The 12,683-nt window shown below is 36.8% G+C and overlaps 1 protein-coding gene across 1 annotated transcript; it reads right to left on the bottom strand.

Annotated features, from left to right (window-relative positions):
• Positions 1 to 2,247: 2,247 nt before the first annotated feature.
• On the bottom strand, positions 2,248 to 10,411 carry LOC136828780 (uncharacterized). Its single transcript, XM_067087003.1, has 5 exons — positions 10,352 to 10,411; positions 5,805 to 5,948; positions 5,242 to 5,412; positions 4,324 to 4,411; positions 2,248 to 4,218 (listed from the first exon to the last, which is right to left on the bottom strand). Exons 2-5 carry the CDS (start codon positions 5,900 to 5,902, stop codon positions 3,073 to 3,075), a joined length of 1,503 nt encoding a protein of 500 aa, XP_066943104.1. The 5' UTR covers positions 5,903 to 5,948; positions 10,352 to 10,411; the 3' UTR covers positions 2,248 to 3,072.
• Between the last annotated feature and the right edge of the window lie 2,272 nt (positions 10,412 to 12,683).

The raw sequence follows: 12,683 nt of genomic DNA, 5'->3' as shown, positions 1-12,683 counted from the left end.
TAGGGGGATTTCATCTTTGATGATAACCATAACTTCGGTTTTCTTAATATTTATTGACAGAACTCTTTCTCTGCTTGACTGGTGTAAAGTACTGATTAAAGCTTGAAGTTTATCATGAGAGTCTGCAACAAGTGCTGTATCATCAGCATGTCTGATATTATTATATTGAGATCTCTCATTATCATTTCACCATATAAATTGAAGAGATCAGGTGATAACACACAACCCTGTCTTATACCTCTCTTGATGTGCCGAGTCTCTGATTCATCGTTTTCTACTTTCACTGATGCCTCTTGATTCCAATATAAATTCTTTATCAATCTTAGATCTTTCCCATCGATATTTATCTGTTCCAGTATCCTTATAAGGTCTACATGTCTAACCCGATCAAAAGCCTTTTCATAGTCAACAAAAGAAACATATATTATAGATCCTTTTTCACCTCCATTGCTCTCTCCATCAACATTCTCAAAATAAAAATTGCATTTCTTGTCCCTTTATCTCTCATAAAACCACACTGTTCATTGCCAATCTCTGATAGTATCTTATTTCTTATTCTATTCAAAACAGTCCTTAATATTATTTTTGTGATCTGACTTTGCAATACAGATTGCAATTTTTGCATGTGAAAATGCTTGATGTGCTTGTATATTCAATTTGGTTATTCTACAGCCACAGTGACATAAAGTTTTGAGAGGAACGGGTTTTACTGATTTCATAATTTTAATTCGTATAACGTAAGATTTTAGCAAAAATCATAGGCCTAGCTTGTAAATGATAGAGCTCATGAATTCGTTGTCAGTTGACATTGCCCTAAATGAATGAATATGTCAACGACAGATGTCATTATACTGTAACTTCCAATATTTGTTCTATATAAAATTAAGAAATTATATAATGCAGTGGTAATTAAATCCTCATGTAAATTTGCCAAGACACGTTTACCTTACTCTGAAAGCGAACTAGTTAAAGTAGCGTGTATGCTATTGTTATATTTGAGATTAATATTGCAAGTAATTCCGAATATAACATCCTTAGTTTGACAAACTGGCGTAGGCCATTTTTTCATTTTTCTGAGGAAATGGGTTTCTAAGATTTTTATATTATTCAGAGCTTCTAATCAGCTCATCTTTTGAGGACATTTGGTTTGAAAATGTGACAACACAGACAACTGGTGTTGTTATATGCTATACAGTAGAGTATCAAAAACTGAGTCACTTTGGCTGGAAAACTTAAAAACTTAAAAAAAAAAATAGGCTACTTGAGCCAGTTCGTCAAAACAGGGGCGATATATGGGACTTATCATCTTCTTGCCAACAGTTGGCAGCGCCTTATGGTCAGATGACCTTAGTGTGAACCTAATAACACCAGGTACCGGCTTCCATCTTATATACTTAGGATATCATAAGATCATCAGGTATGTGGGTTCATCCATGGCCACCGCGTGGCCATGGTTCATCTGGTAGCACCTCAGAAGCTTAGCAACTTCTGTAGTGTACACAGGTCTTGTCTACCCAGTGTTATCAACACCAAGTTGTGACAAATTCTGGAGGGAGTTCAATATTATTATTATTATTATTATTATTATTATTATTATTATTATTATTATTATTATTATTATTATTCACAGCATAAACCCTATTCATATGGAACAAGCCTACCACAGGGGCCATTGACTTGTAATTCATGAAGCTTCCAAAGAATATTATGGTGTTCATTTGAAAGAAGTAGCAGAAGGTGATAGAAATTGAAGGAAGAAGAGATCAGTAATTGAAAAAAAGTTTAACAAGTTAATAGATAAATACCTAGATAAAAAAAAAAAGAAGTAAGTGAATTGTTAAAATACAAGAAAAATTGTTTTAAGGTAGTAAAGCGTTACATCTTCGCTTGAACTTTTGACTTACACAAGAACACCCTTACTCTGGGAAAGTTGAATCTAAACACTATGATAACAAACGGAACAGGAATGATGCATAGTACGAGATACTACCTGAAAAAAATTATTAGTTAGACTTACTCCACCCAAAAAGCTTCAGGGGCATAAAAGATCAACAATTTCAGAGCACCCTACAGCAAAGAACTTGAAAAATGGCAAAGCATCGACGAATTCAAGGCCTGCCACTGAGGATGTTTATGCTGTCATACATCTGGCAATACGATTTCATGCATTTCACGAGGAACAAGAAACTGACAAGGCTTTCTTGCTCCAACATAGGCACAGATGAGGTTAGTGAGACATTATCCTTACATTAAATTATTTATTCCTTTATGGCTGTTTAAAGTTACATTTTGATTCTGTAGATCATAGTCAGTCTAATCACAAACAGTGTTTTGGTAAGAGAATACTAGATATATGACCTCAAGAAAACTTATCACATGTAGTTTGCATACTTGTTCTGGTCTAGACTGTGGGTTAGTCACCGGCCAATGAAGAATTAGAGGAATTTATTTCTGGTAATAGAAATTCATTTAGGTATAATGTGGTTCGGATTCTACAATAAGCTATAGGTCCCGCTGCTAGGTAACCAACTGGTTCTTAGCCACGTAAAATAAGTCTAATCCTTCGAGCCAGCCCTAGGAGAGCTGTTTATCAGCTCAGTGGTCTGGTTAAACTAAGGTATATTTAACTTATGGGTTAGTCAGATAGCATTGGTAACTTGGGTTAGACCTTTTCCAGGACAAGAGGACTTTTATTGGAACTGTAAAACTCCTATTTTGCTTATTTTCTTCTTATTACACATATATTAATGATTACAGAATACAGACGGAATGAAAAGGGGGATTCAATCACATTTAGATTAAAATATAAAAACATTTTTTATGTAGAACCATCTTTTCCTGTAGAAGCCAGTGGATGAGTAGTCCAGCGTCTATAGACTACATACCCAAGGTCTTTGACAAAACATGGAAAAATATAGGATTCAGCCCAAAAAGAACAGAATGAGGTGCTTCTTCAGGAAAGGAAGGTCCAGTCAATCAGGGAAAAAGGAAATAGAAAGAGATTCCCAAAGTTTTTTGGCAGTGCAGGAAGGAAACCTGTCATTTTCACCTCAGAAATCAAACACACGACCATCACCACCCCTCACTGGACATAGACTTTTGTAGAACTGAAAACAATTCGTCCAGTAGCTTATTCACCGTCGTCTCTGTGAAGTAGTCAGTGGCATAGGATACATTATAAGTCATTCTCCCTCGAAAAGTCACCACAGCATGTAAACTGCTGTTGAGGGAATTATGTATACATGCCATCGCATCCACTGCCGTTATCTGAACGTGATCTCCATTGTTATGGAGTAGGGGAGTAAAGTCCCCGAGATTTGTCAGACTGTAATCGTGGAGTGCTGGTCTTACCGTAGTTACGTAGTCGTAAGATATTTGGTCAGCATTTTCGACCATTTCTTGGGCGACATATTGCTTCATCGTCAACTTGTCATTCAGGGAGGAGTGCACGTCTCCATCAACTCTTCTGGAATAGTCCCAGAAGTGCTTTCTGCAAGAATCATCTACCGCCGAGGTGTAGGACATGGAAGATCTGAAAGGTCCTAGGTGAAATGTGTCAGTTGGTCTCATGTACCGACGGTAATCTGTGTACAGATTGCAAGATACCTCACAAATATCTCCATTAATTCCTTTCCCCTCCATGAGGTTAACAATGGCTATGTTCAGAGCAGCCATCAGGGCGCTGTTAACTGTCACCTTTTCCATCTTACACCTCTGAAGAAGTTGGTCAAGAAATTTAGACTCCATCACCCTCCGGATGTTCTTGGTACAGGGTTCTGCTTCAGCTGGCCTTGGAAACGCCTGGAAGAAAAGTGGGACTTCATCGGGCTTGGGTTTAGTTCTCAAAATGGCTTCAGTGAGGTGCTTGTCATGTGCCAGACTGTCCTTAATCTGGGTGAGCAGCACAGAAACTTCATCGTTGTTGGTGATGGGAACAATCTCCCCGTCGCTGACAGATCTTCCAGCAGCTAAGTCGTCCAGTATAACAGCCATCCATTTTATGACATAAGCTAAACTCATGCCATCACATATTCCCATGTGCCCTGAGATGAAAAAATCATATTGGTGGGGAAAGTGTTTCTTGACCTCTGGAATGAGGCAAGGTGCATTTGGCTTGCGATGAATAACCCTGAATTTTCCTTGAGTAAGTCCAGGATCTTTAAAATCATTCTTTATCACCTGACTTAAAACGTCGGCCACGTCTCCATCTTCCAGAACCTAGAACATGAAAATTTTCAAGATTAGAACGTGAGTAAAATAAAACAGAAGAAAAGTTTAAAGATAATTATTAGAAGGGCAAATGAAACTGTTAGTCCTACTTACCTGGAAATCTAACTCCAAGTTCGTTGGCTGACAATACCATAGCTCTCCTTTGTAGGGCAGGAGGCATACACCAAGCCATGGAATCTTCCTAAGTGAAATAAACATATCGTGGGTGACTGTTATACTTTATTCATCATAGAGGAATGTCATCATGATTATCATTATCATTCATATAATCTCATTATCACTCACGCTGCTCTTATCAGTATTTGGAGTTTGTTAATAGATAATTGTGGAAGGATAGGTATTCTTTAAATACTTAATAAATTATTGTCGACATAAAATCAATGCAATTCATTTCCAGAATGGACCTTCCTCTGCACTCTCTGTTTTTTCTTGACAATTCAGTCTACGTCTTTATAAAGAGGTTTATCTGTGTTACAAAGAGATGTAAAATACATAATTTTTCCACAGTGACCAAGTTTGCTTGAGCAGTCATGCCCAACTAAGTCTCTTCACTTGTGTAAAAGAATTAATAGGAAGAGACAAAAAAAATATTAATCTAACAACCCACGTCATAAAAACCCTAAGCAACTCTACAACTAAGTCAAACTGGCCAGGAATCTTCAAGTGTAATGTGGCAACTACAGATTATGGTAGCTAACTGTTATATACGTACAGATACAGTGCTCACTAATTGTCAGGTCTTAAGCCTAACGGTGTTCCATTATCTGCCGCACCACATCCTCATCTACACTTTACTGTTTGGTTCCATCTCAGTCTAATCATTAATCTTCAATCTCCAGAGTCTATAGGCTCATCAGGAGGTTGCCTTTCAATCATGCACTGAGCCTGCCCACGGATATTCTTTCCACGGTACCTTCCACAACCAACTGTGGTGATCTGTCACCTTCCTTCAGTCCCTGAGAGCCTCTGAAATGTAAAAATTAAAGGCTTTTTTGGAAATGGACCACCAACCTGTGAAGGCATTCAACAGCCTCTCTGAATAAGTCCTGACTCAGTAGTTTGGTGCTGTTAAAAGAGACGCAGTAGCACCCCACTCCATAACCGTTATCATTGGCTCTGTGTACCTCCTTGGTCCCATCACTGGCTCTCCACAACCACTTGGTGTTGTCTGTACTCTTCCGTCTGTCCAAAGGTAAAGGCAGAATATTAATGGTTGAACACTGAGGATCCTGTTATATAAATAAAGGCATAATTTTATTAGAATTCGGTGTACTGATGGAGTCAAGTGATAAGGCCTTACTTGCTGGCTGTGTACATTAAATTAGAGGATTGAATGATATGCTTATCACATTGTAAGCTTGTGCTATCTTTGCAAGTAAGCATCAAAAGTGTGGTTCTTTAGCAATACAAAATTCTGAATAACTTTGAACAGTAGGTATGCATCAATTTTACAGTCTTATTTTTTTCTACAGTGATTGAATGTGTTAGACAGAGAGTCTCGACAAACGTCAGCATTAGAATTCTAGTGATTGCATATGTCAGTCACAGTCAAACTGACAGAAAGTGCTCCATACCTTGACAGATAAATATTAGAAGAAACTGAGGCAGAACCAGCCTTCCAGAGCTTTCCAGTTATTCTCTGGAATGTTGCGCTTGCAAAGACTGCTGACATGGCAAATCAAGATACGTTTCCACACCAGACGAAGGGAATTAGATAACTGAAAGTGAATGTGTTTGTTTGTATAGAATGAAGCAGTGGTCTGAACCGTCAAATATCACATTTAGTCTTTAGCAAATATTTTGTGCACCAAACATTTACTTATGCCATGAATCTGTCATAAAATCAATGTTTTTCCTCCAGAATGATTATCAGTAATTTGTGTTAGTCGACGGTTTCCATTAATTCTAAGACAGGTATTCAAAATCTACGGTACATCAAATATACCTCAAAGTTCCTCTTATCTCGCTTGGGCAAACTTCTAAGATGAGACATTGGGATGGAACAAGCATAGTATGGCAATAATGCACAGGTCTACAATCAGCACCATTCTTCTCCTGATTGAGCTAGGGTGCTGATTTATTTTAATGAAGTTGTGCTTATGATCAGGGCTGGTGCTAGGAATTGCAGGGCCCAATTAGAACATTTTTTTACGTCTAATATAAAAATGATTTTACAAGTGAATTTTTTCTTTTAAAATAGTATGCATAATAATGTATGGAATAATATTTCCTCATTCTCCATCTCATGTTTTCGGTAGCGGTTTATTCCCCCTAGAATACTTACAGCTGATACCGCATATGTATCGTACCGAACCAAATATTATCGTGCGTGCACGGTAACTATCTCACGCGTGGCTTGTCGTGGGCATCTGCTTCAGATTTCACAAAAGAAACATAAGATTGTTTGCTTTTTCTCCTTTTGCTTTTGTTTTTGTTTACCGTGGTGTGTGTTCGTGAGTTCGTTCGATCTGTGGTTATAATGCACGCGATAACATTCGTTATCCTCCGATAACTAATTGGAACCGGTTGGCCAAACTCGACGACATCACAAAGCCTTTTATGCTATTTTATCTCCTTATGAGTGATAACGGGATGTCTTTCGTCTTTACAGAACTCTCCCGTGGACCAGCCTAACTATACACATACATACATACATACATACATACATACATACATACATACATACATACATACATACATACATACATGCTCATTTGTTTTAAATGGTTGAACCTGTTCCTTAATGACGGCCTATTTTTGTACATATTTTTGGCTGAATCTATTTTTTCAGTTGTTATTTTCATCTACAATTTGATATATTTTTTTCTCTCAGTTGTCCATCACAAAGATAATTGTATTAATTGATAAATTGCCACAAAAGAAAGAACAAAAGATAGATAGAAAGTGAGAAAGAGAAAGTTAGAAAAACACAAGAACCTTGATAAATCACTAAGAATTAATACCAGGATAAGATGCAAGAACTCTGCGTATACTTTCAAGTAGGGATTATCTGGGATTACAGAGGATTAGAGACGAATTGAGTTGAGGGATTACCACCAATGAAATCTCTGAAAAGGAGATTTAGCTCGAAATTGTGAACCAAGAAGTGTGGATTGGCTATTCACTGAGAGAGCTAAAGTTATTGGCCTATCAGGATGGCAGTAAGTGAGGGAGTTAGACCAAGGATTGTGGGCTATTTGCTGAGAGAGTATGGGCTATGCTAGGCCTTTTTGGATGGCAGTGAGTGAGAAAGTTACCATTTTATTGACAAAGAACCTGACGTTTTTTCAGCAGACGCAATTCAGGAAAACATATTATCCTTCAGTACAAGGAACCTTCTTCCTTCCTTCGAAATATAGTTCAAGAGATTCCTAACAAGTAGAAAATAAGTAAAAGAAGCCATGAGGACTAACACTCATGGTCTCTAGACCAAATGGCTGAGGAAGATGGCGGAAAACCAAGTTTCAGAAGGAGGAAAAGTTATGATAGAAGAGGAAAATCATTACTCAATCAACAAAGTTAAAACCCCGCCAGAATATCACTCTAGACCACAGGAATTTCTCATAAGACCAAATTTGTTGTAGACCGGTGGGAATTTGACATTCCCAACTACATATATGTAAATATATCTCAGTTTTCCTTATAGACCTTATTCTAATACACCAGGTATTTTAGTTTCTCTTTAAAATTTATTCTAATGAATTAGAATACTGAGTAAAGACTGAAACATAAGGAAGTAGCGGCCAGCTTTTTAAAAAGAGAAAAGTAGGCCTATAAGAAATGGAAGAAGAGAGAGAGTGCAAAGTTTAAAGCAGCAGGAGCTCTAAGGACGTGGTTCTTGGAAGGGACTCTCTCTCTCTCTCTCTCTCTCTCTCTCTCTCTCTCTCTCTCTCTCTCTCTCTCTCTCTCTCTCTCAGATCAGTTCAAAGTAACAACGGTTACAATAACACAGAAGTTAAATTCCAATGTGACTTCACAATGGAAAGAGAAAGAGTAACAGCCATTGAATTGATGACAAACATCAGCCAACTATGCTTGAGAGAGAGAGAGAGAGAGAGAGAGAGAGAGAGAGAGAGAGAGAGAGAGAGAGAGAGAGAGAGAAAGTGTTCTTCTGTTCATCAGAACATCCTTGAAAATGTTATAGATTATATTTCAACGCAACTCTAATTGCAAGCGCAGATCTATGGTTATTATTTTTGCCAGCAGAGAAAAGTTTGTAGTTCACTCGACAAATGACCGATAAGAAGACACTTGACTGATAGCAACATCTCAAGTAGAGAGGAGAAAGAAAGAGAGAGAGAGGGAGAGAGAATGATGGGAATGAAAAATATGTTTGCAACCCTAAAACAGATTAACGAATTTTTTCACTTAGATATAGGCCTCGAGCGTTCTCAGTTAGATATAGGCCTAGCATTTCAGGCGACAACAACTAAGCAATCTATTCTAACAACAGAGAAAGAGAGAGAGAGAGAGAGGTTGGGAAAGAAAAAAAATTGTCTACATCCCTGAAACAGATCACCGAACTTTTTCGCTTTGATATAGGCCTAACATTTCAGGCGACGACAACTATCCCCCCATTCTAACGAGAGAGAGAGAGAGAGAGAGAGAGAGAGAGAGAGAGAGAGAGAGAGAGAGAGAGAGAGAGAGTTCTTATAGTAACACACCTACAGTCTACCAGCCAATCACAGATTTTATATCAAAATTACATTGATGTTTGCAAGTATTAACAAAATTTGCTCATTAACAGCTTAGTCCTAGAAAGTCACAAAAGAGAGCTAAACTTTTTACCAAAACCCTTTTTCTCTCTTATAGTTTATTATTTAATGACTTCACTTATGCTCCTCGAAAAAAAATTACCATAAGTTTAGACGATAAAAAGTCTTAAATTTTTAATAATAAAATTCCTCGTAGTACTATATGGTCTATGCAAAAGATGCAGAAGAGAAGAGGCGTGTCTAAGGATTAGAGTGCATGCAAATGCAAAATGCAAATAAAAAACAATAGTATACTCTAAATTTCTTGTCAAATCTTTCCTGGCTTGTACGAACATAGGCTAAGTCAAATTCTATAGAATACAAAGGAATAAGAACAGTATAAAGTCAAAATAAAGTCAATATAAAGTAAAAAAAAAAAAAAAAAAAAACATTTCTGTGCAAGACTTTAGATAAACAGTTTCACTCTAGAGTCTAGACCGATTCAAATGTACTCGAAAAACCTTGTCAAATCTTGCCTGGCTTATGTGAACACAGACCATGTCATATTCTATAGAATACGCAGAAGTAGACATTATATAGTCAAAATAAAGTCAATATAAATTACAAAATATATATAAATAGAAAGACATTTCTGCACTGAATGTTAAACTGACAATGTTTCATTCTAGACCGATGCATAATTTTACGGTACCGGAGCCATGTAGGCCTAAGACGCTTAGGCAACTCTATTCACAACACATACAGCTCAATTTAACTTGTTTTATATATAATTAAGTTAACTGTTTCACTAACGAAGACACTTTCTTATTATAATTATGATCTTGAAATTATTAATGCTATTCATTTTCTAGCAAATAATTCAACGTACTTTAATAGAAGTGTGATTATAATAATTATACATATATGATTTTTGGTCACACACGCGCCACCTGTTTTATATCCGCAGATATTAAGCCCAAAATGTTGTTTTACACACACACAAATATAAATATATATATATATATATATATATATATATATATATATATATATATATATATATATATATATATTATTATTATTATTATTATTATTAAAAATTAAGCCGTTGACCTGCTCGGTGACTCAAGAGAGTATATAAGACAGTATTCACTGACAATATCGTATTCAGATTGATGAATTACGGATGAACAATTTGCAATAAACTTCCACAATTCTATATCCTTATAACAACCACACGGAGGAGTTCACCAAATTAAGAAATATTATATAAAAAAATATTATAGAACGCCATTAAACGTCTCCTTGCACTTTTAGTACGATTGAACTCTGAATTTAAATTTAACTTTTGGTGTTTCAATTTTCTTTTTCTTTCTTTAGCCTGTCATTTGTGTTAAGTCTTTCTGACTGAATATGTCTTCCTTTACTTTTGACGACTAGCACCAAGCTATGTTGTACTTCCTACGCTGACGAATTTATGATTGTTTTACAAACGCACCAAGGTCCAAGGACATTATTATAGAATATCTACGTCTGGCAGCCATGTGTGATGCAACGGGGATGTGTTATCGTACTTTGTTTGTAAAGCACTTCACATTATAGCGTTAATAATGAGTAAAAAGCCATAATAATGTAAATGAAAGACTGTTTTTTTTTTTTTAAATACAAAAAGGGGGTTAAAAACAGGGGAGCTGTCGACCGTTGTACAAACGGTCGAAAACTACCCCTGTTTTTAACCCCTCCTTTTTGTATTTTGGAAAAAATAGTCTTTCATATACATTATTGTGGCTTTTTACTCATTATTTCCAGTCACAATACAGTGATACACCATAGATTAGAGCGTTATTTTAGGTTTAGTCTTTTTTTTATTTATTACTTAATTTTTATGTTAAGGTCAATCCAGAACTGAAGTAAATAACTGAAATGAGTAAAAATAGAAAATAGAACTAGTCAACTTCGCCAGAACAATGGACATTCCTCTCGAAGGATGGGAAATCATCGTGAATCGGGTTTTTTCATGATTCGTGCGCATTGGCAGTTTGGTGAAGCGTGAAGCGTCACAGCACACGTTCAGGTGCATAGTACTGTATCGAGGCTTTTATTTTGTTTTGCTTTTCCCAATCAAGTAATCTGAAAGGTTTTATTCGGTTCTAATCCGATGAACACGAAGACATGAAAGACAATGACAAATGTCTTTCTTAGACCAAACTCATTTACAATATCTGAAATGAGATAAAAAGTTAACAAGCTCACTTTTGTTGCTTTCTGTTCAGGAACAAAATTGAATTTCAAATAAGTTCTTCGACACTATTTCATTCATTAACACATCACCCTGTTTTAGGGTCGGTAATTTGTCATTCTTTTATGTAATACAGTAGAACCCACAGTCTGATGCCCTTTCGTGTACTTTTAAAGTAAAAGGAATTATTGTATGCTAAGTAGGCCTATATGGGGCAATAAATAATAGGCATATTTCATTTGGACCAATAAGTAGTTCACTGTTGCACACCTCCCTCTTAGCCTTTACCAGTGCTAAAATACAGATAAAAAAATCTAAAACATGCGTTGGAAGAAGAAATAGGCATTGCATTTTCAAAACATGCTTAATGCTTGCATGCGTGGAGTACTGCAAGTGTGTGTGTGTGTGTGTGTGTGTGTGTGTGTGTGTGTGTGTGTGTGTGTGTGTGTTTGTGTGCGATGAATGGTCCATATTTCAAAGTGACGTTGGATTCAGAGCTTTTTCCCCCTCTGGTTCTGTATGTTGAATGGACTCTACTTTTCACAGGACTGAAACTTACTTGAAATCGTCTCAAGCAAGTCTTACAGTTATCCTTGGAGGCTCAAGTGGATTACAGTCCTTATGGAATTTCATTAAGAAACACGTAATGCAAATCCCAGCGTGGACATTTTTATTAAATAGTCGTCGTAAGGAAGTTGGTTTTAGTTTTCTGTAAAAGAAGACTATTGAGATGGCTATTTGATTGTCCGTCCGCACTTTTCCTGTCTTGCATCTTAAAAACTACTGAGGCTAGAGGGCTGCAAATTGGTATGTTGGTCATCCACCCTCCAATCATCAAACATACCAAATTGCAGCCCTCTAGCCTCAATAGTTTTTATTTTATTTAAGGTTCAAGTTAGCCATGATTGTGAGTCTGGCACCCCTATAGGTGCCAAGAACACAAGCCACCACCAGGCTGTGACTGAGTTTCATGGGCCGCGGCTGAGAATTTCATGGGCCGTAACTCAGAATTTCATACAGCATTTTGCACTGTACAGACAACTCGATTACGCCAAAGAAACTTCGGCTCATTTTTTACTTGTTTGTTTGCATCACCACTCTCTCTCTCTCAAACACACACACACACACACACACATTCAGTCAGATCAACCTTTCCTTGGTACCTTAGCCAAGACTTGCAGTTCTTAATCATCAGGCTTTGTTTTCAACATTCCATATTCTGTAAAACAGTCTAGTTAACATTCGAGTTGAGATTTCAGTTTCAGCTGAAATCATCTCTTCTGTTCTTCTCCTGAATTTCTTTACGACCGATTCTTCTGAAACTGTGAATTTATTCATCAGGTCTTCAAGTCATTACACTAAGTTTTCCAGAACCATGTGTAGGTTGCTCTGTAAGGATTGTATAGAGTGACATACTGGCTGGGTGTTGTCTGGTTTATTGGTGGTTCCTTACTGAATGAATGTACAGAATCTTCGAAGTTGTTATTGGCTGGTGTGAGCCGCAGAGTAGTTTCTACACA

The sequence above is a fragment of the Macrobrachium rosenbergii genome, chromosome 43 (genome assembly GCF_040412425.1).
Source record: "Macrobrachium rosenbergii isolate ZJJX-2024 chromosome 43, ASM4041242v1, whole genome shotgun sequence".
Taxonomy (NCBI): Eukaryota; Metazoa; Arthropoda; class Malacostraca; order Decapoda; family Palaemonidae; genus Macrobrachium; species Macrobrachium rosenbergii.
The sequence above is the reverse complement of the archived record's forward strand: the minus strand, read 5'-3'. Positions and strand labels throughout refer to the sequence as shown.

What these genes read in the sequence shown, in the direction of transcription:
- LOC136828780 (XM_067087003.1), bottom strand. Translation starts at nt 5,902, where the DNA reads ATGTCAGCAGTCTTTGCAAGCGCAACATTCCAGAGAATAACTGGAAAG. An exon ending in GCTGTTGAATGCCTTCACAG is followed by an intron (nt 4,412 to 5,241) that starts GTTGGTGGTCCA and finishes TATTTCACTTAG; the next exon opens with GAAGATTCCATGGCTTGGTG. An exon ending in ACTTGGAGTTAGATTTCCAG is followed by an intron (nt 4,219 to 4,323) that starts GTAAGTAGGACT and finishes TTCATGTTCTAG; the next exon opens with GTTCTGGAAGATGGAGACGT.